The sequence below is a fragment of the Saccostrea echinata genome, unplaced genomic scaffold, assembly GCF_033153115.1.
Source record: "Saccostrea echinata isolate AGI-Se365-2 ecotype Australia unplaced genomic scaffold, CSIRO_AGI_Sech_v1 ptg000002l, whole genome shotgun sequence".
Classification (NCBI taxonomy): domain Eukaryota; kingdom Metazoa; phylum Mollusca; class Bivalvia; order Ostreida; family Ostreidae; genus Saccostrea; species Saccostrea echinata.
The window spans coordinates 23,538,918-23,564,472 of NW_026889751.1; the positions used below are offsets into that span (position 1 = coordinate 23,538,918).

Genomic DNA, 25,555 nt, shown 5'->3' on the forward strand with positions numbered 1-25,555 from the left:
CTAACTTTTTAAGTACAAAGTTATAACCTGTCTATAACTTCCTCCCTAAATTTAGGATGTTGCGTTTCTTGTGCGTTTCAGTACATTATTAATGATTTGAAATTAGGATTTACTTTCAGAGAGCCATTAAAAAAATCAAAAAAATATTCTTCAAGTCTGTTTTTGAATTTTTAAAGAACACTGAATTAAAGACGGTGTGAATTTTAACCATATTTTCTATACAATCATGTAAAAGACCTTTTGATTGTTTTTTGCATTGTCCAATTTGTTGGTGTATTGCAGTGCAATACAATGCAAATTATTTTTAATTAATTCAATAAGCAGAATTAACCGGCTTTCAAATGAAAAAAAAACTCATCTGTCATAGAAGTATATTTATTAGTCTGAATGTTTCACATATATCCAAACTAGTCGTTGATAGAAAAAAAAATCAGCAATACGTAAGTTCATCGTAAAGTCTTTTGACGTATTAATTATTGATTGTAAAAATATGGATTCATTTCAAAAGAACAATCATATGAAAATGCATATACAAATACTTCATGTATTCTCTTTTGAAAATCTTTTAAAATCACTGACGTTTTGTTTTGTTTTTTATCTTACAGTTCAAAACCCTTGCTATGCTGAAACTGCATGAGTCACAACATTGTCACTCATCAGATAATCATGAGAATATTTTATCTATTTCAATATTTCACATCCCAACTAGTTCGTTCAACTGAAAATCAACAACACGTAACTTCGTCGTAGAGTTTTTTTGACTCTAAAATTGATTGAAAATTCGAATTTATATTACTAGAAACATCAGATTGGAAAAATATGTTTTAAAAAAATTCCATACAATCTGTTTTAAGACTTTTTAAAAAGTATTATAGTGTGAATTTAAATCATATTTTAATAAAATCACTTAAAAACAAAATTTGACTAAGTTTATAATGATTAGCCAATTTAAAGGGCATTGCAATTATATTTATCTTTTTAAATAAGCAGATATGAAAAAAAAAAACCTCATCCGTCAAAGAGATACATGTATATTCACTCTTCTAGATACATGTAGTTCACATATATACCCACACTAATCATTTGATTTAAAAAAAAAATAACCTACTCATATTAATATACTCCGCGTAATATCCAGTAATTTAATATAATAATAATTTGATATAATAATAATTTAATATAATAATAATTTATAATTTCCGAAATATACATATTCTCTTCATAACACGATATATACATGATATGTTTTAACAAATCATGAACAACAAAATTTAATTTAAGCTATAGTTTTTTCCCTTTCCTGATATCGAAATTTGAGTAATTTGTTATTTTGGAAAAATTAAACATCATATTTTTATTTTGCATCCTTCTAACAATAAGAATTTAATAATTTCTTTTCTTTTTTGTTTTGTTTGTTTGTTTGTTTGTTTTTTTTAAAAAAATATTTCTTACATTTTCTCCCTAATGTTTTCTATTTTATTGAAAAATTTTCTGTGTATCGAGTGTGCGTAAAATTGAACTTCTGATTCTTCTTGTATTTGTCTTTTCCCAATAAGATTCTGATAATTTCAACTGGATGGGTTGTTTAGTAGTTAATACTTTTTCTCTCCTTTTTTCTTTTTCACTGCGGAATTCAACGACGGATCATTCGCGCTCGTACGTGTGTCTGTGTGTGTGGGTATGTCTGTGTGTTAACCCTGCTTATGATTTTCATACAGCTATCTTCTCTATTCTGTCTGCTATTCAGGACAGGTGTTGATAATCTGTCCATTCTCAGCCAGATGTTGGAGTGACAAGTTCACAGAGCGTGCTGGACAGAGTCGGAACCATGCTTGGAATGAAATCATTGTTAGTACTGCTGGCAATCACCGTCCAAGTGTGGGCACAAGTACCCGCAGGTAACACATTTAATGAATTTCAAATATTACAAAATAAAATCCATCAAATATCAAAGGAACTATATTAATTCTTTGTACTAAGATAATAACATTAAGTAAAAAAAAATATGTTGTCTGCTGGAATTCATATAATTTGTTTTAATCAAAAAGATCATGAACTCAGAAATTAAATTTCAACGAGTGAATACCATTTCTTTTCATAAAGTGACATATCAAATAAGTACGATTGATATCGCGATAAAATTTAATCTTCAATGAATAAAGATAGTAGTTTATAAATAGAACATTCGGCATATTGTGTGCACGTGGTACGTCCAATCACAAGTAATGTACACATGTGTTAGGTTTTTTTTTTGATTTAATAGAAAACAGTGATATAATTAAGAATTAATTCATTTCCAATTTGTTGCACAAATCTCATTCTTTATGTCTCATCAGAAAAGAAATTACAGAAAGTATTTTAAGGCCAACAGTGTACAAAGTATTTTTTGTAAACATGGCGAACGGATAGACATGCAGTATCGCAGAATTCACTGTTAAGACAACACCAATTGAAATTTTCTATAGTGAGTCGCTGTTTGGTTTTATTTGTGAAGAGAATTCTATAGAAATTATTTGGAGAAAAAATTAGGCTAACGCAAATATTGCTCTTACTACAAATAAAGTCTCAAGTCATTCTAAGCTTTTTTTTTTGGTTTTCGAAACAAACAGATACCTTCTCGCATTCGCTAAACTAAGTATTTGATGATTCCAGGTCACAAGAGCCGGAATTTTGTTTTTAAATGAAAAATAAGACCATCTCATACTGTGAATAAATATTTGTAGAACTTCTCACATTCATTTTCTGCTGAAATACGATGTTTCGAAAATAAGACAAAGTTTACATTTATTGCATTTAAACAGGATGTAGGTCTAAGCTGGACATTGTGATTCTACTGGACGCCTCTTACAGTGAAGGACAGGCAAATTTTAATAAACAACTAAAATTTGTGGATAATTTCGTTAGCCAATTCAATATAGGATCAGATGCCACTCAGATCAGCGTTGTCCCGTTTGCCACGTCGGTATACAACGCCTTTTCCTTAAATACACACTCAGCCAAACCAGGTCTCATCAGTGCCATTCAAAACATACCTTACAGACCGGGAGCAACTTACCTTGACAGGGCGCTCACTTATACGGAAACTACCTCATTCTTGCCTCAAAATGGAGGAAGACCAGATGCCGAAAAATTAGTTTTCCTATTGACTAATGGACATTGGTCTAACCAAGCTAACACCATGTGCGTATCTCTTAAAAATTATTTCTTATTTAAACTCGCACTTTCTAAAGGAAGTTTGGGATATTGCTGTTGTTATCATGGTCCGTCCGTCTGTCCGTTACATGTATGTCACACTTTCTTCTTCCCCAAACTACTCTTACATTCTAAGCAATAGCCAACTCTTTTCAAGTATGATTGCTGGGCATTGAACAAGTGCAAAAAGACTTTGAAATTTTCATTTTTACCTTGGGTGCAAAATGGGGGTGAAAAATCCCAGTTTTTCTACAAAACACTGGTTCCCTGAACTTCTTTGACACAGATGTTTTTTCTGAGGAGAAAAAACCTGATTACCTGAACTCCTCTTAAAATTTTAGCAGTCATCAACTCATCTTTTGGAATATGATTGGTGGTTTCTTGGAGAAGTGCAAAAAGGTTTATAAATTTCGGTTTTCACCCTGGGGGGATTGGGGGTCAAAAACGTCGTTTTTCTACAAAAAACCCCTGGTTCTCTGAACTTCTACATTTTTCTCAGTAGTCAAATCATATTTTGGAGTGTGATTGGGAGTGTACTGTAGATGTGCAGTAGGATTTTGGAATCTCAATTTTCATTCTGGGAGCGATTGGGATCAAAAATATTCTTATACAAAAACCTGGTTCCCTGAACTCCTCATACGTTTATTTGCAGAAGCCAACTTATCTTTTGGAATATGATTGGTGGTCTCAAATACATGTGCAACAAGGTTTTGGAATTGCTATGATTTTCACCCGTGAAGGGGGATTAGGGGTCAAAAAGCATCGTTTATCCATAAAAACCTGGTTCCCTGAACTCCTGTAATATTTTTCGCAGTAGTCAAATGGTATTTTAGAATGTGATTGTGAGTGTCCTCTAAAAGTGCAAGAGGTTTTTGAATTTTGATTTTCACATTGGGAGACAGCTGGGGGGTAAAACGATGTTTATATCTACAAAAACCTGGTTTCCTGAACTCCTCTTACATTTTGTTAGTACCCAACTCATCTTTTGGGAAATGAATGGGAGTGTGTATTACTGTCTTATGACAGCATCGATTTAAACTTAGCTTTCGAGTTTTTATGTTTCTCCTTTTCAAACGCACATTAAACAGTCTTTCAATTTGTTTTTTCATCATAGCGTGAATGGCCATCAGATGTACTGTGTATCTTATCTGAGGATCAATTGTTTGCTTTCAGTCTTGCCCTCTTTCCTTTCTAGTGGGTGGTGTCCATATCATTGCTACTAAAAGAGTACATTTAATGCAGGCATGTCCAATCAGTCTTCTTTCTGCTTGTTTTTCAATACATTACATGTAATAAAGAATGGTTGTTACTCGCACTATGCATTCATGTAGCTCCTCTTAAGAAATGGTCCATCGCACAATTATATGGATACCGGTATATCAAACTGGAAGATACTTTGTATTCACATTATACTTGTTTACATTCCCTACGAAACTCCCCCCCCCCCCCCCCCCCACACACACACACTCACATACAGAATAGATTTAAACAACAACAACAAAATCGAAACACGTAATTTTAAAGAAATTACAACAGAAACATTTTTACTTATTTCAGAATTCTTAGTATATGTCCGTTTAAGGTAGTTTCAAAACTTATTAAATTCGTGTGCTGTCCGTACTTTGCATATATATTATTGTTTACCAGATTTAAATATAGTTTTCTCTCGTATGAATTCTCCTTACATATTACTTTACCCTTAATCATTAATTATAAAACCTAGGTGTACATAGAAAAAATATATAGCCTTTTACATTCAAAATACGTAACAAATTAATAGTGCTTAAAATTGTAACATCCATGGTCATTATCTCTATTAGTACATAAATCTTATCCTGGTTTGGTTTTGCTTGTAGATCCGAAGCCCAAAAATTGCACTTTTCTGGTGTAGAGGTTTTTGCTGTTGGTATCGGTAATTACGTTTCTAATTTTGAGCTAGAATCCATTGCTAGCGATTATACCAATGTTTTCCAAGTACAGAACTTTGATCTACTGAACACCATCCAAAGTCAATTGACCAACGCGGCATGTCAGAAAGCGGCCTTACGTAAGCTCTTTATTGGATCAAATATCTTGAACTTAGCTCTACCCATTTGACCATCATATAACATTTTCAGAGAAACTAAGAATAACTTCTCTTTACCTAAGTATTTCTTTTAAATTCAGATTGTCAATCAACAATTGCAGACATTGTGTTTGCCATAGATTCTTCTTCGACCATCTCAACCATAGACTTTTCCAAACAGATGCTTTTTATTAAGCATCTTGTAAGGCAATACAACGTGGGATTAAATGACACACAATTTAGTATAGTGTTTTTTGACAAAAGAGTCCATGTAGAATTTCATCTGAATAATTATCAATCTAAAACACAAGTTCTGGGGGCCATTTCTAGTATTACATATCCATATGCCTATGGATCGACAAACGTGAACGAGGCTCTGGAATATATTGCCAACAACACCTTCAAATCCACCAACGGTGGTAGAGCAGGAGTAGAACGCTGGGTAATTGTTCTCACAGACGGAACATATCCATATTCACCGGCTACCGCAACATCGGCCGCATCAGATAAACTTCACAAAATGGGAATAGAGGTCATTTCCATTGGTGTAGGAAGCAAAAGCAACAAGGCGGAGCTGGAAGCTACTGCTACTGACCCACAATATGTTTTTAAAGTAGACACCTACGATGATCTGTACTCAGTGATGACAAACATAGAATCAATCACTTGTGATTATAATGGTACTTTAATATTTAATCAAATTTTGTATTGAGGCATTTTATCTTGACAGAAATAGCACGCAAAATTACTACCTTGAAACATTTCTTTTTTTTTCAATTCGTTGTCTATTTTGTGTGGTAGCTTGTCATGGAAGTAAGGCAGACATCGTGTTTCTATTGGATTCCTCTGCCAGTGAAGGGAGGGACAATTTTAATTACCAACTTCAATTTCTTCAAAACTTTACACTTAAGTTTGACATTGGACCTGACGCTGTTCAGATTGGTCTGACAACATTTTCCACCAAACCCCATGGTCATTTCTGGCTTGACATGTACCATAACAAGACTGACCTTGTTAATGCCATCGACAACGTCCCATACATTCCTGGAAGCACGTATACCGATCTTGGTCTGAAGTTTGCTCTGGTAAGTCCAATGAAGATTTTTTTTGGTGTAAGCATCTTGTGTATAGAACAGAAATCACAAATTGGTACAGTCCATTTTAGAATGAAAGTTTCAGCCCCAAAAATGGAGCTCGAGATGAAAGCATACCTAAAATACTGGTAGTATTGACCGACGGACAATCTACGGACCCAATGGTGACAGCTTTAATGGCTGACCGTCTGCACAAACATGGTATCAAGGTCATCACTATAGGAATTGGTCAGGATGTGCGCAGTTCTGAGTTGACTGTTATTGCTACAGACAAATACCACGTGTTCACTGCTACTGATTTTAAATCCCTCGCATCTGTCCAAAAGGATTTGCAGATAGAAATCTGTAGAAGTGAGACATGCTATTGAAAGATGTACTATGTTGCCTTTATAAAATTCCTGTTAGTATTTGATGTGAGACATAAGACGACTGACATTCCCTCTTTTACTTACAGATGAAAAACCAAGTACAGGCAAGTTTTCTTCGTATTCATTTATGTACTTATACCAGTATTGCAAAGTTGAAATGCAAAAACTTAAAGTAGATCAGCGAAATGAACAATTTCGAGCGTTTACTGATAGGATAGTTTCTATCTCGTGAACTGTTTCACTCTATTTTTATGGAGTTTAGTAAACAGGACATAGTAAAATTGAATTTTTACTGCTTTAGTTTTAAAAGCTATTAGTAATATAAAAGCCACTGATATGTTTTTATAAAACCAAGTCAACATTAATCAATGATACATATTACATGAAATATGTCATTCGCTAATTAATTAAATTTGATTTTTTGCAAAGTTAAACATACCGGTAGTTCACTATCGACAAAAATGGTAAAATACTTTTTAATGGATATATAATTATAAAGTATATCATCAATGATTACAACAGTGATATATCCTTATTCATTGTTTTCAGAGTGTGGTGATAGAGAAGCAGACATTGTGTTCATTCTGGACGATTCCGGAAGTGAGGGTGCCAGCAATTTCAAGAAAGAATTAAACTTTACTGCCGATTTTATTAAGGGATTTCAAATTGGGAAACAGCACGTTCAGTTTGGTCTGGTTACATATTCAAGTTATGCAAGAAACCAATTTTATTTCAACACATACCATGATATACAGTCCATTTTACATAAATTAAATACTGTTTTTTACACTGGTGGAGCTACACATACCGAATATGGTCTCACCAGTGCTAGATACCAATATTACTCATACCATGGAGCAAGACCTAACGCTCAGAAAATTGCCATTGTCTTGACGAATAAAATTTCTTATTCCACAACTAAGACGATTGCAGAGGCTAACGCACTAAAAGCTCTAGGTGTAAAAGTGATTTCGGTTGGTATTGGTAAAAATATCAGTCAAATGGAATTGAATGGAATTGCCACAGACTTACAGCATGTGTTCACTGTTGCAGACTTTGATGATCTTAAGTCGATACAATACAAGATTAAAACTGCTGCATGTTCCAGTAAGTTTATTTCCCACAATTTGTTTCCATTTTGTGAGAATTACTCAAAATAGGCAAATTATGATAAAGGAATATATTTTTCTTGCAGTTCCAAATCCGCCTATTATTGATCCAGGTAAAAAAGAATAATTTTTTAAAACTATATGTATGTATCTATTGGATTGACAAAATTCTAGTATCTATATGCCAATGCATTAAAATATGCATTATCACTAAAAAAACAAAAATATATGTATAATTGTTCAAATGTTGTATTCGATAAGTTAGAAATTATTCGCCAGGAAAAGAAATGTAGTAGTTCAAAAAGTCAAGGAAGGAGAACCTTAAAAAGCTTTGTGTTTCAGAGTGTGGAAAATTGGATATTGTTTTCTTTCTCGACTCCTCAAGGACCAAGAGAAAAATCAACTTCAATAAGATGCTAACGTTTGTTCAGAACTTCACTAAACAGTTTGAGATTAATCCACAGAACGCACAGGTTGGAGTGGTTACGTTTTCTACCAGTGTACACGAGAGAATCAGTCTTGACCAATACAGGTAAAGACAGTAAAACAGCGAACACACATTTAAAGAATTTACACTTAAAGCGACATAATTTTTATTCCCCGTAGAAACAAAACATATAATGAAGTTATTAAATATAATGAATTTCGCTTATAACGAAACTAAATTGTTCATCCCTGCAACACTGCTATAAGAATATTTCAGTGAAGATCAAAGGTAACTTTTCGATGAATCATATCCATATGCGTTTATAGCTAAGGATAAGGTTAATATTTACATTATTTTCTTCCAAGAATGTTTTTATTCATCTTTAATATTGACAGTTAAAAGCCTGGTAATAGGTAATGGACCTTAACTCAAAGTTAAGAATATTTTCTCTAAATGTAGTGATAAAACAGCCTTACTTGCTGCGATCTCTGGCATCTATTATGATGGAGGAGGAACATACACAGACAAAGCTTTACAGTATGCCAGAACACAGGCCTTCCTTCCGTCCCATGGTGGAAGAACCAATGCTAGCAGCATCGTGGTAGTCATGACGGACGGGCGTTCTTTCAAGTACTTTTAGAAATATTCAATACTCATAACTTCAATCAGGGTATCAAAGATTTTAATTTTTATCGTATATACAACTTCAAGAAAAAAGCTGGGTTATGTTTTAGAAGCACCTAATGCTTACAACATCTTTGCAGTTTACATACAGATCGTATGATAGACTAATTCATCATACAAGTATGTTTTTCATGTGTATGCAACATTTATTTTGTTCCTTTATCACACAAAATAAAAGGAAACCAAAGTGCAATGAAAGAAAAGCGTGATTTGTACATTTCATTTTATTTAATGTAATTTCAATGTCCTGTCGAGCCTCTTTAACACAAACGCTTTTGTTCCCTAGCAAACTGTCCGGATAAATGAAGCGTCCGATATAATGAAACGTACCTTCTATAGTATTTAGTATAAATATAAATTCTGTTAACCACAAATTTCGCTCAGAAGGTGAATTGTTTAGCGTTTGGGTTACCGAATCGCAATCTGCCTAAAGTTTATAATGTACAAAAGCATTCTTATGGAAAGTCAAACGAATTAGACAATCCGTGTCAATACCAAAATTGTTTTCTTTCTTCATCTTTTTAGTCATGCAAAAACTCTACAGGAAGCTGCAGCCTTGAAATCCCAACCAAATATGAAGGTGATTGCCATTGGTATTGGATCCGGAGTCAACCAACAAGAATTGAACAGTATAGCCAGTGACTCACAGCACGCTTTCTATGTTGCTAACTTTGACGTCTTGAACAAACTTAACTCGGAGCTTGAGTTCACTTCGTGTCAAAGTGAGTATCATTTATTGCCTTCATTTCTCAGTCTGGATTGAATAAGAGTGTAATTAATTGTAACCTTTTCCTTCTCAGCGTGTGGTTTTATCCAGACAGCTGACATCATCTTTGCACTGGATTCATCCAGTAGAGTAGGACTGATCAACTTACAGAAAGAAATGGACTTGGTTCAGTCGTTTGTGAGAGATCTCCCTGTTGGTCCCAACAACGTACAATTCAGCGTTGTGTCGTTTGGGTCAGTTGTTCAAAATAACTTCTACCTGAACCAGTACACACAGAAGAGGCCCGTTCTAGATGCAATACAACAAACAGACTATGTCGGGGGTTCAACTCAGACTTCAAAAGTGCTGAAGTATATAAGGGAGCACAACATCCTTTCAATGAATGGGGCGCGTTCTAACTCCTCACTGTTCGTTGTTGTCCTCACAGAAAGCATGTCCACAAACAAAAGCGCCACCTTGACGGAAGCTAATTTGCTAAAGGCATGCGGGGCAACCGTTGTCGCTATCGGCATTGGATCGAATGTTGACAGTACCGAACTGAATTCTATTGCTTCAGATCCTAACCATGTCTTCAAAACCCAAAATTTTGACACGTTGCAGACTCTCAAAGAGGATATTAAAAAAGTTGCATGTGAGGGTAAGATGATAAATATTCCAAACCTGGTCTCAGATAATGACATTTTGTAACAGAGAGTAGTTGTAAAATAGTTTCATTTGTACTATAGTAGCGTTTTACTAGTATGTACAATTTTAGTGCCACCACTATTTTTATAACATGGAATAGGAACGTAACACTTCCACAGAAAACAATTTCATGAAATTTTTCTACCTTGGATGGGTTTTTACGTAAACGATAACGTAAACGATAATTATCTAGATCTTTTGCTAATTAGGGATATACAGAGATGGTTTTCTATTTTTAATATGATATTGTAAAGTACTTGCCGGATTAATGCCGATAAACTTGAAAAATATGATCATTCGGTAATCATATAAATGTTCAAACAATATCGCTCAGTTAAGTTAGTTTTGTTTCTTTCACAGGTGTTAATTCGACTGTTGATTCTACAGTACCAACCGTTTAGGTTTGTTACATCGTTTATTACGATTTCATATAATCATTTTAGCTGGAAAACAAACTAACAAACAAACAAAAAAACTAATTAATATGTTCACAAGTATGTCATTTCACATTTATTATTCTGTTTCATTGGCAGACATTGCAAATTTGGAAGGAGAGCGGTATCATTAATGTATGAGATTTTATTAAGACTTTGGTGCAAGTTTTTATCGTAATAAAATCCAGAAGTTTTCTCCTCACGGTGTTCTATGGTCATCATTCGAAAATATATGTATAATTTTAGATAAAATTGGAAAGAAAAATTCTAAACTTTGAGTCTGAGTAGGGCATAAAAGCGTAAAAATCTCATCTCAGTTGAACTGACTAAGCCTTTTGTCGTCTTTTTCGATCATGAAAAGGCACAGTAAAAATAAGTATTAAGCTCACCCGAGCCAAGGATTTTGTGAGCTTTTCTGATTGAAGGGTATTCGGCTTCCGTCTGCCATATGTCATCCGTCATTTGTCGCAGAAGGAACTCAGATTATTTGAAACAACGAACCACAAGAGAGATTGATTAAAAAATAAACAAAATATGTTGGGGCCATTCAAAAATCTTCTTGAGAACAGTAAAGTCATGATTATAGTCGGGTTGAAATGGTGTTGTGCAGATTGAAGTTTGTACCGGGATAAGAGTGGGGCCACGTTACAGAATGAAAAGTTTCACTGTTAATATCGGAAAATCTTTTAAAATGTCTTCTTAAGAACAACAGGACCATGATTATTCATATTAATAAAAAAGTATTCTCAGATATAGTGAAGATGCAAGTTGTAAAAATCATGACTCTTGGTGTTGAGTGCGGATCAAAGTTTTACCTGGGGATATATTGGAAGAATCATGTTCTACTAGTCATATTAGTATGCAAGTATTCTCTTAAGTTCTTATTTCTTAAGTTTGTTATATTATAGTCCCAGGGGTTAGACTTGGGCTAAAATAGGGGATCAAAGTTTCACTTGGGGATGCATGTATCAACGTTCCATCATTAGTCACATTAATATGTGAGCATCCTCAAGTAGCGAAGATTCAAGTCTGTTCAAATCATTGCCCCCTAAGTAGGGAAGACTTGCGCCGCAATAGACCAAAGTTTAACGTGGAAATATAAAACAAAAATTCTTTTAAAATGTTCTTCATAAGAACAGAAGAACAATAATTAATCATATCTATATGCAAATTTCCTTAGGAAGTGCAGATTCAAGCGAATGTTCAAATGAAAGCGAATGTTCAAATGAAAGCCTCATGGGGATAAGGTGGGATCACAACAGGGGATTAATTTTTACATTGGAATATTAAACAATCTCAAGAAGGGCAAGACCCTAATTAGTTATAGTGATATGCAAGCATCCCAAAGTATTGCAGGACATCGCCCTTTGGGGTTCGGTTCAGGTAAAAAAGGGATTCGGAGTTTTTCATGAAATTTTATATATATCATATTAATATGTAAATATTCCCGGGTTGAGAGGTTTCAAGTTTTATTCTTCAAATTATATGGACCCTGGTGTAACGTTGGAGTTTAAATCATCGAACAAATATTCCACAATGTAAACGGGAAAAAATCACAGCAAGGTCATTTTAGTTATACTGATAATGAAGCATTCCCATGTTCAGGTTTATTCATGATCCCTTGATCTAGGTTTAGGCGACAATTTTGGAATAGAACATTTTTTTAGATTAATCCTCTGATGTAGAACAGCAGGGTCAAGGTTACTTAAGTATGCTTTGTAACCCAAGTGAATGGCGTTTAAAAAGGACATTCTATACAAATAAGAAAGACTTCGATAATTAGTTCAGAACCCTTATACTGTACGTGTACAAAAATTGGCGTATTCAAAATTTAGCGCAATCACTGGGGTTGTTGACGCAATCATCGGTGTCCGCGCCAAAGCCTTCAAAATATGAAGCCCAGTTTTTTGAAGTACACATACAGTAGTTTGTCGCTTTGCATAACATCCCTTAGCTCGTTTGTAAGACAATTAGTGATTAAGACCTTGCAAATCAATCCTTGACCCCCCTTGCAAAAACTAAGTTTAGAACCGCTCATACATGCACAGGACAACTAAGAAATTTTGAACCCCATTGATGGCACACGTTCGCATTCTTCAGGGACCAGTAAACACCCATTATTTGTTACATAACGCCGTTTTAATGGAGTCGTTCTCTGATAAAGTTTGGTTTCGGGATAACTAGGAAGTAAGGTCACACGAGATGCAATGCGGTTATGAAGGTATAACCCTGGATCTTTGCTCTTCCTGGATCTTTGCTGTTCCTCTTTCTTTTTTCTTCTTCTTTAGACTCATCTACGTTTGTTTCCTGAGTCTACTATTGTCATATTTATTTCAACCCATCTCGCAGAGTAGCTCAATAAATACACTGCATCGCTTCTTAACTTCACCGTATTCCGAAAGATATCGTGCAATTGAAATAGAGTAAAGATACAACAATTACTACTAATGCAGTATAATACATGTAGCAAACACAGCCTTGCTTTCTTTTGTCCTTTTCTGTCCATGCCTTGAGAACAGGTGTTGATAATCCAACCATTCTCAGCCAGGTGTTGGTGCTATAAGTACAAAGTTAGAACGACTAGACACAGACTGGAAAGCATGTTAGGAATGAGACTAGCTTTATTGCTGGTGGCACTTACTGCCGGGGTGTGGACTCAGGTACCAACAGGTAAATTATCTTAAACCAAATTTGCCATTCCTCTCTTTTTATGACACCAGTGCTTGTATATGATTTCATTAGAATACTGTGATGGTTTTTCCATAGCTGGAGGATAAGTCTACATTTATAAGAATTTATCAAAATGCGTTATTATATGTATATTGTATTGTAAAATCAAATTTCTTTTCATGGTATCAATATGTATAGTGTCAGTGGAATACAGTATATTGCTATCTCCCTAGCAGGAAGGAGATTAACAGGTGTACTTCTTTGAGTATAGTTTATGCTATGTAACTTTGTTACCCAGTCATTATAGTAAAGCATACAATTTGAACTTCTTTTAAGATATTCAAATGCAAAACTTTTTCCTCAAGATATTATACTAGAAGTTTTATCTTCCGGTGCTTCTTATCACGTTCAAGTCCTTGAATTGCATAATTATACACTCAGAATAGTAGCATTTGGTCAAAGATAGTTCTAACGCGTGCATCCAAGGTCCTTAGAAACCGGAGGAACACAGGAGAGAGGGGGCCTTCCCTCTTATAATTTTGCTAATACTATATACATGTATTAGATGACAAATCTTATTAACAGTTGTCAACACCCCTCCTCTCCCCAATCAATAACGTTTGATGACCTGGTTTTTTTCTTGTCAAAGAATATCTGGTTAGGTTTGCTTGTCAAGGAATATATTGTCCCTCCCCTCCCCCAAATGAGATTGCTACAAAAGGATCTGCATTCTATTAAGACAAAGTACTCACGGCGGTAGTGATCGGGAATGTTCACTCCTCCATGGTACCTGGTCCTGGTGTGTTCAGGAGTCTGTTTTTTGCTCTTCTCAATTTGAAATGTGTGATAGGATTTTTTAAGCTACAGTATATAACTGTTCTTTATCTTCACATATCATCCTAAAGAGTCACTTCAAGATTCTCGACAATGAGATTCGCGAGAAAAATCCTAACTGTGCATTGGGAGCCTTATTTTTTCTCTTTCGAATTATTACATAGTTTCTGTTTTCTCTTGACAATCTGACACACTTCTCTGGCTTTCCAGATATCATAAGCCAATACCTTTCTAGATTTTGCGGAACTTTTTTTTGGCGGACACTGAGCTCCATGGGGTTGCAAAAGAGGAGTTTATCTTCTATATGAGTCTTAAGTACGTTTTATATTTTGAATACCGATTTACACAAGAGTCTGAGTAAAACTAACACCAGGTGAGAAATCAAATGTTAAGCGACGGATTAATCGAAGTTATCCTTCATGCGTTCAGTACTTATAAGCAATAATACAAATAATACAAATTTATCTATTGAAATTTTAGCGGGCTTCTACCAAACCGCTAAAATGAGCCAAATTCAGCACCTTTATAAAAAATCCACTGTACTGTACATGCACTTTATTGTATCCAGTGCATATGTAAAAGTATTGTGATATTTGTTTTAAATATTCTGTATTCATTAAATATCAGTATGAATCACATATTTGGGCGGTTTTTGTAAATTTATGCAGAAAGGCGCCAAAATGTGAATTCCGTTTAAATACGTACTGTAAACCAACTATATTATTCCCAACTTTTAATCGCGAACTGTCAGTTAAAAATTTACCCCCAGCGACTAGTTTTGGCAACTAAGGAACTATTCTTAAAGATACACTATGAAATAAATAGTTCGCAGCAAGTTAAAAACTATATAGCGAAATTCGCGGACATTTCTCGCACGCAAGAAAAGTTGGTTTACCCTTTTTGTACATGTACAGTATTCCGACAAAATATCACCAATGGTAACAAGTTAACAAGGTTTGATAATCCTAGATCCTTCTGGATGGACAGTTTGTAAAGTAGTTGCATCTTTAAAACCATATCTGCAATAATTTGCGCTCTAGTTCTGTTCAGAAGTATATTACGAAGGTTGGTTCCTTACTGTTTCTTCAGGATGTAAATCAAAACTGGACATCGTGTTTCTACTGGACGCCTCCTACAGTGAAGGGCAGACTAACTTTAACAAACAACTAAAATTTGTCGAGAACTTTGTCAACCAATTCAGTGTGGGACCCGATGCTACCCAGATCAGCGTAGTTACATTTGCCACAACAGTACACAACGCGTTTTCTTTGAATGCACATTCAACCAAATCAAGTGTGATCAGTGCTATTCAAAGCGTGCCATACAGACCGGGATCCACCTACACAGATAAGGCCCTCAGCTACGCGGAGACCACCTCATTCCTACCCCAAAATGGAGGAAGGGCTGACGCGGAAAAGATTGTAATCGTACTCACTGATGGCCAATCAACTAGTCATTCAAAAACACTGTATGTTATTTATGTAAATCTTGAACATACTGACTACTTTTAATGACCGTTTTAGAAGTTTAAAACTTATAGTGGCAACTTTATTAAAATTTAAAGTAAATTATGGATTTTGTTTGATCTTTGACATTAATAATGTAATTTAAGCCTTATGAACCTATGTATTACCTTTCTGACCGATAAATGAACTTATCGTATTGTTTATTACGTGTATAAGATACACTGAAGGCTTATCTTATATTCATCTGATTCCCATTTCATGTGTAATATGTACGGTTATCTCATTTTACCACAGCTCACCACTAACAGAACTGTCAGTGTTTAACTGAGAAATATAGGGTTTAAGTCTGTACTTCATGACGAAAGCATGTTAAATTGAAGACTGGCACTATATTTAATATACGTTTACCTACTCTCTCATAAGATAATGGTGAAATTGCAACTCTTGATTTGTTTGGCTTTAGACTCCAAGCCCAGAGTTTACACGGTTCAGGTGTAGAGGTCATTGCTGTTGGTATAGGTAATTCAGTATCCAATTCCGAGTTGGAGTCGATTGCTAGTGATCAGGCACATGTATTCCAGGTGCAGGATTTTGATCTGCTCAACACAATCCAAAATCAGCTCACCAATGCTGCATGCCAGCAGGCAGCATTGCGTAAGTTTCTCATCAGCATCATAGGTTGATATTATATATCTCTGTCATTTCATCGAGATTACGAGTTTGCAACTATCATTGACACACATCATTAATTTTATTTCTCAGATTGTCAGTCAGCAGTGGCAGACATTGTATTTGCCATAGATTCTTCCTCCAGTATCTCAAGTACAGACTTTTCAAAGCAGATGATATTCGTCAAAAACCTCGTAAGACAATACAACGTAGGATTAAACGAAACACAATTTAGTGTGGTGTCTTTCGACTCAAGGGTCCACCCAGAATTTAAACTGAATAAATACCAATCTAAAACCCAAGTCCTGGGCGCTGTGTCTAGCATCAGACATCACTATGGTTCAACACACACCGGTGATGCTTTGGAGTACATCGCCAACAACACCTTCACACCTGAAAACGGTGGAAGAGCAGGGGTGGAACGTTGGGTGATTGTTCTAACAGATGGATCATCTACTTCGCCAACTGCAACAGCAGCTGCTGCAGACAAGCTGCACAAAATGGGAATAGAGGTCATTTCAATTGGTGTAGGAAGCGGAGCTAACAAGGCAGAGCTAGAAGCGATTGCTACAGATCCGCAACATGTTTTCAAAGTAGACAACTTCGATGATCTTCACTCAGTAATGTCAAACATAGAATCAAGCACTTGTGGTTTTAATGGTAAGCGAAGATATTATAAATGCTTTCCGTTTATCATATAAAAAAGATAGAAAAGTCATCGCATACTAAATATTACACATTCAAAGCAAGAGTGCTCTTTTTGTTGGTAGTTTGTGAAGGAAACAAGGCCGACATCGTATTTTTGTTGGACTCCTCGGCCAGTGAGGGAGCTGCCAATTTCCAGCATCAACTGGAATTTGTTCAAAACTTCACAGATAAGTTTGACATCGGACCTGACGCTGTTCAGATCGGTTTGGCTTCATTCTCTACCAAGCCACATGGTCATTTCTGGCTTGATACGTACCAAAATAAAACAGACCTTATCAATGCGACTGCGTACGTCCCATACATCCCCGGAAGCACGTACACCGATCTTGGTCTGAAGTTTGCCCTGGTAAGAAAGGATGGATCTTTTAACTTTGCTAGAATTATGTATACAGAGCAAATATTAAAAATTGATATTAAGTTTATTGCAGAATGAAAGTTTCAGTTCTGCAAATGGCGCTCGAGATGGAAGTGTGCCCAAGATATTGGTGGTGTTGACTGACGGACAGTCTACGGATCCAATGGCGACAGCTTTGATGGCTGACCGTCTGCATAGAGACGGCATCAAGGTCATTACCATAGGAATCGGTCAGGGTGTGCGTAGTTCTGAGCTGACTGTAATTGCTACCGACAAAAATCACGTGTTTACTGCTACTGACTTCAAATCCCTTGCTTCTTTACAAAAGGAATTGACTATGGAAACCTGCAGAAGTAAGAAATATTGTTTTAATATCCCATGTCTCCGATTTTTTGAGAAACTTGGAACTTGATGTCCCTTCCTTTTTGTTACAGATGAAAAGCCAAATACCGGTAAGTACCAAATTTACCACATCACAGGATTTATGCAAAAGCAACACAAATTACAAATGAGAAGATCAACACATCCTAAATTAAGTGATAAAGACTGTTGCGACGTTTTTGTCATCATGGACCGGCAAGAGTCGGCCAGTTATATGCTTTTTTGTTAAAACTAGCATCAGTGGATTTATGTAGATTGGTCTTATTATTATAAAGTAAAATATGTTTAAGTACTCTTGAAAATATTTATTATGCATAAGGAAAACATGTTTACGATTCTAAAATTTAGTGCAATTGCTTTACTTTGTTGACCTTTTAATTATAACCGAAGTTTATTATTCTTACATTAAATTTATTAGATTTTTATTGTTACCAGAATGTGGTGAGAAGGAAGCAGACATTGTTTTCATTCTGGATGCTTCAAGTAGTGAAGGTGCCGACAATTTCAAGAAAGAGTTGAACTTCACCGCCGATTTCATGAAGGGGTTCCAAATTGGAAAACAACACGTTCAGTTTGGCCTGGTTACATATTCAAGTTACGCAAGAAACCAGTTTTATTTTAACACGTACCATGATCTGCAGTCAATTTTACACAAACTGGATACCATTTCGTACACTGGTGGAACAACACACACAGATTCTGGTCTTTCCAGTGCTAAATTTCAATTTTACTCGCATCATGGAGGTAGACCTAACGCTCAGAAAATCGCCATTGTCTTAACGGATGGAATGTCCTATTCTACTTCAAGAACAATTGCAAAGGCCAACGAACTGAAAAATATGGGTGTTAAAGTGATTTCTGTTGGTATTGGTAAAAGTGTCAGTCAGACAGAATTGAATGGTATTGCCACGGACTTGCAGCATGTGTTCACTGTAGGTGATTTTGACGCTCTCAAGTCAATACAATATGAAATCAAAACTGCCGCATGTGCCAGTAAGTTATACTTACTGTTCCTTTTATGAATGATTTGTCATGTTTATTTAAAATAAGTTTATGGATAATCGATATTTACGTTTCTTTTTTATAGTTCCTAACCCTCCTGTTATAGACCCAGGTAAGAAAAATGGAGAATTTATAATACTCAGTTATCAGTTAACTTCAGATTTCCATGTTTGTCCGCCTTTTCAACTTCTTTTAAAATCACATTAACTTCAATGGAAAATAAAACGAATGCTTAAGTAGAAACTCTCTTATTGCAAAGTAATAGTCACCACAAAGTTGAAAGCAGAATAAACAACTACTACATGTATTTTAAAATTTTGCAAAATTTTAAATTTTCAAAAATTTACTCATTGTTGTTTCACGATAACATCAGTCATTAAATGTTAAACCCGAGAAACTTGGGGAGACATCAACGAATCAATAATATGCAGATTGAAATACTTTAGAAGAGAAATCGAATTAAAAGGAAAATCCCACTTTTTGTTTTCATGGCAATATTTTTTTTTCTTCAGAAATCAGTTTGACTTGACGCATGTAAGAAACAATTAGGATTAATCTTTTAATGTTTCAAAAGAATTGGCTGGACTTGATGCAGTTACTAAAAAAAATGTGATTTGAATTTTTCATAATTTTTCTGTATCCATGATAAACTTTTAAATGTTGTATGAACAACTAGGACTTGGTGATAATAAAACTATGAAGTTTCATTAAGAATGTTTAAACCATTTGCGAAAATCGCGGACAAAATTATAGGTTGAAGAATTGCAAAACATGTATAGCCCCTGACTTCGTTCGGGTGACAGAATTTTTTGTCTCCAGACTTTTTTTCGTAAAAAAGCAAGGCATAATTCTATAGTGCATCATGCAGGTATTTTGAAAAAATTAACAATGGGAATATTCCGATTTGTTTCAGAATGTGGAAGTGGGTTGTCCGACATCGTTTTCCTATTGGACTCCTCGGGTAGCGAGAGAAGAATAAACTTCAATAAGATGCTGACCTTTGTCCAGAACTTCACAAAGCAATTTGACATTGGTCCACAGAATGTACAAGTGGGCGTGGCTACATTTTCTACCAGTGTTCATGAGAGAATTAAACTTAATCAGTACAGGTAAATACTAAATACTTAAAATCTCTTATCAAATTTACAGGAAAAGACCCATAGAAAATTTCTTCGTAAGAATGTATTTCATTGATGACGAATAAAAAAAAAGATTAATTTGTATCCCATCAACAAAATTTCAAGTATGGCATATGTTTCGAAATCAATTCTTTAATTTTTATTATGCCCCCGGATCGAAAGGTCCCGGGGGTATATTGTTTTTGTCCTGTCTGTCTGTTTGTCTGTTTGTTTGTCTGTTTGTCTGTCTGTCTGTTGTCAACTTTAACCTTGCCCATAACTTTTGATTGGTTGGAGCTCTGACTTTCATATTTCACATGTGTATTCCTTGTGACAAGACCTTTCTTTGGGTACCATCATATTTGACCTTTTGACCTTGACCTTGGAGTTTGACCCACTTTTGCAAAATTTTATGAGACTTTAACCTTGGCCATAACTTCTGAACAGTTGGAGCTTGGGGTTTCAAACTTCACATGTGTATTCTTTGTGACAAGGCCTTCTTTTGGATACCAACCACTTTGACCTTTTGACCTTGACCTTGGACTTTGACCTACTTTTGAAAAACTTTAACCTTGGCCATAACTTTTGAACAGTTGGAGCTTAGGGTTTGAAACTTCACATGTGTATTCCTTGTGACAAGACCTTCCTCTGGATATCAACCACTTTGACCCTTTTGACCTTGACCTAGGAGTTTAACCTACTTTTGAAAAACTTTAACCTTGGCCATAACTTTTGAATGGTTGGAGCTAGGGCTTTCATACTTCACATATGTAATCCTTGTGACAAGACCTTCCTTTGAATACCAACGACTTTGACCTTTTGACCTTGACCTAGGAGTTTGACCTACTTTTGAAAAACTTTAACCTTGGCCATAACTTTTGAATGGTTGATGCTAGGGCTTTCATACTTCACATATGTAATCCTTGTGACAAGACCTTCCTTTGGATACCAACCACTTTGACCCTTTGACCTTGAACTAGGAGTTTGACCTACTTTTGAAAAACTTTAACCTTGGCCATAACTTTTGAATGGTTGGTGCTAGGGCTTTCATACTTCACATATGTAATCCTTGTGACGAGATCTTCCTTTGGATACCAACCACTTTGACCTTGACCTTGACGTTTGACTTTTATTTAAAAAACTTTAACCTTCACCATAACTTTTGAACAGTTGTTTCCAGGTCTTTCAAATTCCACAGGTGTTTTCCTCGAGACAAGATCTTTCTTTTGGTATCAACATTTTTTATCTTTTGGCCTGGATTTTGACTTGCATTTGAGAAACTTTAACCTTCGACATAAGCTGCCATACGGGGGCATAGTGTTTCACAAACACATCTTGTTCTTTTAGTACTTAACTGTTTAAGCCTTTCATCTCAAACTAAATATATGCACCTTTCAGTGACAAGACAGCTCTGTTGGCGGCGATTTCTGGTATTTATTACGACGCCGGAGCAACATACACGGATGAAGCATTACAGTATGCCAGAACACAGGCCTTCCTTCCGTCCCACGGTGGCAGAGCTAATGCTAGCAGGATAGTGGTTGTAATGACGGATGGACAGTCTATAAAGTAATGTTAATTTGATTATAACCATAAAGTTCAGCTTGGAGGGTTTACTTTTACGTCTTCACATGGTGAAATTGATAAATAAAACAAAAGCCTTAAAATGAATCAATCACATCTTTATATCTTACAGTGGCCCAATTTTCATGTGTTGCTTTAATTATATTTAAATTTTGCATATATTAAAAGTTATCGTGAAATAAATCCTTGGTCTGAGTGAACGCATTTACCGCTTGCATTTGCCGTTTGAAATTACTTAATTGCACTTGATGTGTACCTGCGTCTTCAAATGATTTTTTTCAATTTTGAAATGCAATACATGTACATGTATTATATTACAAAGAGTTAAAGTTGCATATGTGACTATATAGCAGCACCATAATGAAGATTAGTATTTTGAATAAATTTCTTCTTCACATCATTTCAGTCACGCCAGAACTATACAAGAAGCCACATCTTTGAAATCCCAATCAAATATGAAGGTAATCTCCATCGGTATTGGATCCGGCGTCAACCAACAAGAATTGAATAGCATTGCCAGTGACTCACAGCACGTCTTCTCTGTTGCTAACTTTGACGTCTTAAACAAACTTAACTCAGAACTTACGTTTACCTCCTGTCAAAGTCAGTTATATTTTTATCTTAAATACTGTATATCTCTTTTGTGATTGATAACAAAATCCGCTTTATACTCTTATATTCCTTTCTAGCGTGTGGATTTATCCAGACAGCTGACATCATCTTTGCACTGGATTCCTCCGGAAGTGAAGGACCAATCAACTTCCAGAAGCAACTGGACTTGGTGCAGTCGTTTGTGCGAGATCTCCCTGTCGGTCCCAACAACGTTCAATTCAGCGTTGTTTCATTTGGCTCTATGGTCCAAAATAACTTCTACCTGAACCAGTACTCACAGAAAAGACCCATTCTAGATGCCATTCAGAAGACAGATAATGTCGGGGGTTCAACTCAGACGGGGGAAGCGCTGAAGTATATCAGGGAACATAATATTCTCCCAGTGAATGGGGCGCGATCTAATTCTTCTCTCTTCGTCGTCGTTCTAACAGATGGTACATCTACAAACAGAAGCTCCACCTTGACGGAGGCTAATTTGCTGAAAGCTTCCGGGGCAACTGTCGTCGCTATCGGTATTGGTTCGAATGTGGACAGTTCAGAACTGAATGCTATTGCTTCCGATCCCAATCACGTTTTCACCACCAAGAATTTTGACGCACTTCAGACTATCAAAGAGGACGTTAAAAAAGCAGCGTGTGAAGGTAGGATGATTGGTTTATGTTTATTGGTATCAAATGACAGTTCTTTTATGCAGTCTGGAAAAGATTGGCACTCGAGAACTTTTCGAGTTCAAGTACAGAGTCCATATCTGATCCGTCTGACTCAGAATTATCATGCCCTTAATATCAGTGGATGTGTTTTGGTCAGTCTTTTATCAGTTTATCTTGTCCAAAAATTTCACTTTGGCCATATTTTCAAATAAAGCATTGGTAAGGCTGAAGTTAGGTAAAGGTCAATTTCAAGCTTTATGGTTTGTCTTCATCGTCGGTAATAAGGTTTGTTTGATTTTTTACAGGTGTCAACACGACAGTGGCATCGATAATCTCTACAACTCCCATGGTCACAGGTCTGTTATCCTAGCAACAGAATACATAAACTGTTCTGATGAGAATATAAATACTGTACTGAAGAGTGTGTACAAAGGAAAGAGTTAATTATAATATATAATTGAAAGCCAAAAGTGATTGCGTAATAATACATATTTTAATATATCAACTTATAAGATTTCAAGAAAATAAGACTCAGTGGACGATTGATATTTAGATACAATTAATTGTAATAAACCTCAAAATAAACTTAAAGGGTTCCTTTATATAGAATAAGTCAAGTTTCTTTAAAAAATGCTGAGTCATAATGAAGAAATATATCTACAAACTAAGGACTTCCAAGATGTGGAAAAAATACCTTATCGAAATACCTTTGGATAACATCTATCTTTAGATAAAATCTATAGATTTCTTTGAAAAAAAAAACATCAAAATGATTAAAACATTATGAGTTCTGAATTTTTGAAGAAAAAAAATATTTTGCAGATACAACGACGGAGGGAGAAATTTATGTCACTGACTTTACCCTGACCACATTGGACATAATTGGATGAGGCTTAATATAAGTGTTTTGTAGAATAAACAATGATGAAACCATGATAGATGCATTTTTTAAAAAGTTCATTGTGTTAAGTTCAATATATTCCCTCAAAGCAATTAATGGTACAATGTCATGAGATTATATAAAGACTATATATACAGGGTGTTTCGTAATATATGTTACATTTTGAATCTTCAATTTGACAAACATGAGAAAAGGATACAGACAAGTGTTTTCATCAATTTAATTCCTGGGTCCATTGGATTCATTATATGTAAAATTACGAACCAAAATACTAAACAATGGACAAAATCTCAACCATTAATGAAAAGAAGTGAAATTTCTAAATTACGTCATTTTTGTTAGTTGAATTTCAACGTAAAATCCTTACAGGACATGTTGTAATTAATCGCCGCCTATTTCTTTTACAAAATAAAGTTGCTTCTGGAAATTTTTATAACCATTGTCACACATTTTTGATGAGACACTCCTCATTTGAAGTTTTATGTTCTTTTTGAACTCATTCAGTAACTAAGATTTAAATTAGGATTGCAGACCAAGTGTTCTTAAGAAACCCCCAGGAAAGAGGTCCAAAGATTGACCTCTGGCAAATGCAGGGGCTAAACCCTCCCTTTTGGGTGTTGCTTTATTGAGAATTTGTATGTTATTAACTTCATATAATATTTCAAAGCTCAATACACACTGAAAATGCTGATATTGCCAGCATCAAACTCGGAAAACATCTATCTGACAATTTTCTTCTAAGGACTTTGCTACATTATTTATATAGTCTCTGCTTTAAAAAGAAAATCTTCGATTTTTGAAGTCATTAGTCTTCCTGGATTATTGTGTCATTTCTCGCATATTTCACCCCCCCCCCCCTTATAAACGCTGTTAAATACATGAAACATTCTGAAAAAGCATCTTAGAAAGCTATTGTTTTTTTTGGAATATTTTCCTTCATCAACTTATGAACGAATCTTGGCAATTTATATTGATAAAACACCTTTACAATTCAGCAATGTGTTGATAAGTTGTATATCCATTTCGAAAAATATCTAAATTATGACATCTTCTTTTATGCCACAATTAAAAGAAATAATGCGATGATTTCCTTGACTTTTTCACATGGAATGAAAATGCGGGATTTGGTGTTTAAAATGATATATGGTTTGTATTTGAAATATGATAGGTAAATAAAATATATAGATTTAAAAATGTAACATATATTATGAAACACCATGTACATGTACAAGACATACATGTATATGCCTGAAATGGCGGAAATACATACAGGTTAAGTTGTGTGACCATTAGCATAGAATTACATGCATCTTCTTAGAGAGTGTTACAATGGTAAATAAGCAAAATCATCAAAATAAGGTATATTTGGGGAATTAATTATGAACTAAATGAGTTTAAACGTAATTGTCACAATATGGGGCGATACAACCCGATAGCTGTGGCTTGGGTGAGCATTTTGATGCATGTGTTTCTCATTTTCTTTTTCCTTTTCTTTTTTTTTTTGGAAACGGTCTCGGCTCTTATCTTTGATCAAAATAAATAAATATATATAATAAAATAACAAAAAAAAAAAAAAAAAAAAAAATAAATAAATAAATAGATAAATAAATAAAAAATAAATAAATAAACTATTTTATAAATTAAAAAGTTGATTATTGAATGAAATAAACTTTTTAAGAAGCTTTCTCTTCGGTGAGGATGACCGTCACATTCATGTATTCTTAAGGAGTCGTAATCAATTTTGTCATATATATATATATATATATATATATATATATATATATATATATATATATATATATATATATATATATATATATA

At 34.9% G+C, this 25,555-nt stretch overlaps 2 protein-coding genes across 2 annotated transcripts; both read left to right on the top strand.

Annotated features, from left to right (window-relative positions):
- Positions 1-1,837: 1,837 nt before the first annotated feature.
- LOC133178161 (collagen alpha-4(VI) chain-like) lies at positions 1,838-10,353 on the top strand. The gene is made up of 11 exons (XM_061312910.1): positions 1,838-1,898; positions 2,802-3,180; positions 5,049-5,239; positions 5,359-5,937; positions 6,059-6,342; positions 6,423-6,702; positions 7,269-7,676; positions 8,171-8,315; positions 8,715-8,885; positions 9,465-9,661; positions 9,740-10,353. Exons 1-11 carry the CDS (start codon positions 1,838-1,840, stop codon positions 10,351-10,353), a joined length of 3,309 nt encoding a protein of 1,102 aa, XP_061168894.1.
- Positions 10,354-13,348: 2,995 nt separating this feature from the next.
- Positions 13,349-23,736, top strand: LOC133175125 (collagen alpha-1(XII) chain-like). Its single transcript, XM_061310255.1, has 15 exons — positions 13,349-13,454; positions 15,378-15,756; positions 16,218-16,408; positions 16,517-17,083; positions 17,194-17,477; positions 17,560-17,839; positions 17,921-17,938; positions 18,303-18,860; positions 18,955-18,981; positions 19,783-19,978; positions 21,386-21,556; positions 21,978-22,174; positions 22,261-22,824; positions 23,139-23,189; positions 23,656-23,736. Exons 1-15 carry the CDS (start codon positions 13,385-13,387, stop codon positions 23,721-23,723), a joined length of 3,621 nt encoding a protein of 1,206 aa, XP_061166239.1. The 5' UTR covers positions 13,349-13,384; the 3' UTR covers positions 23,724-23,736.
- The last annotated feature ends 1,819 nt before the right edge of the window (positions 23,737-25,555 follow it).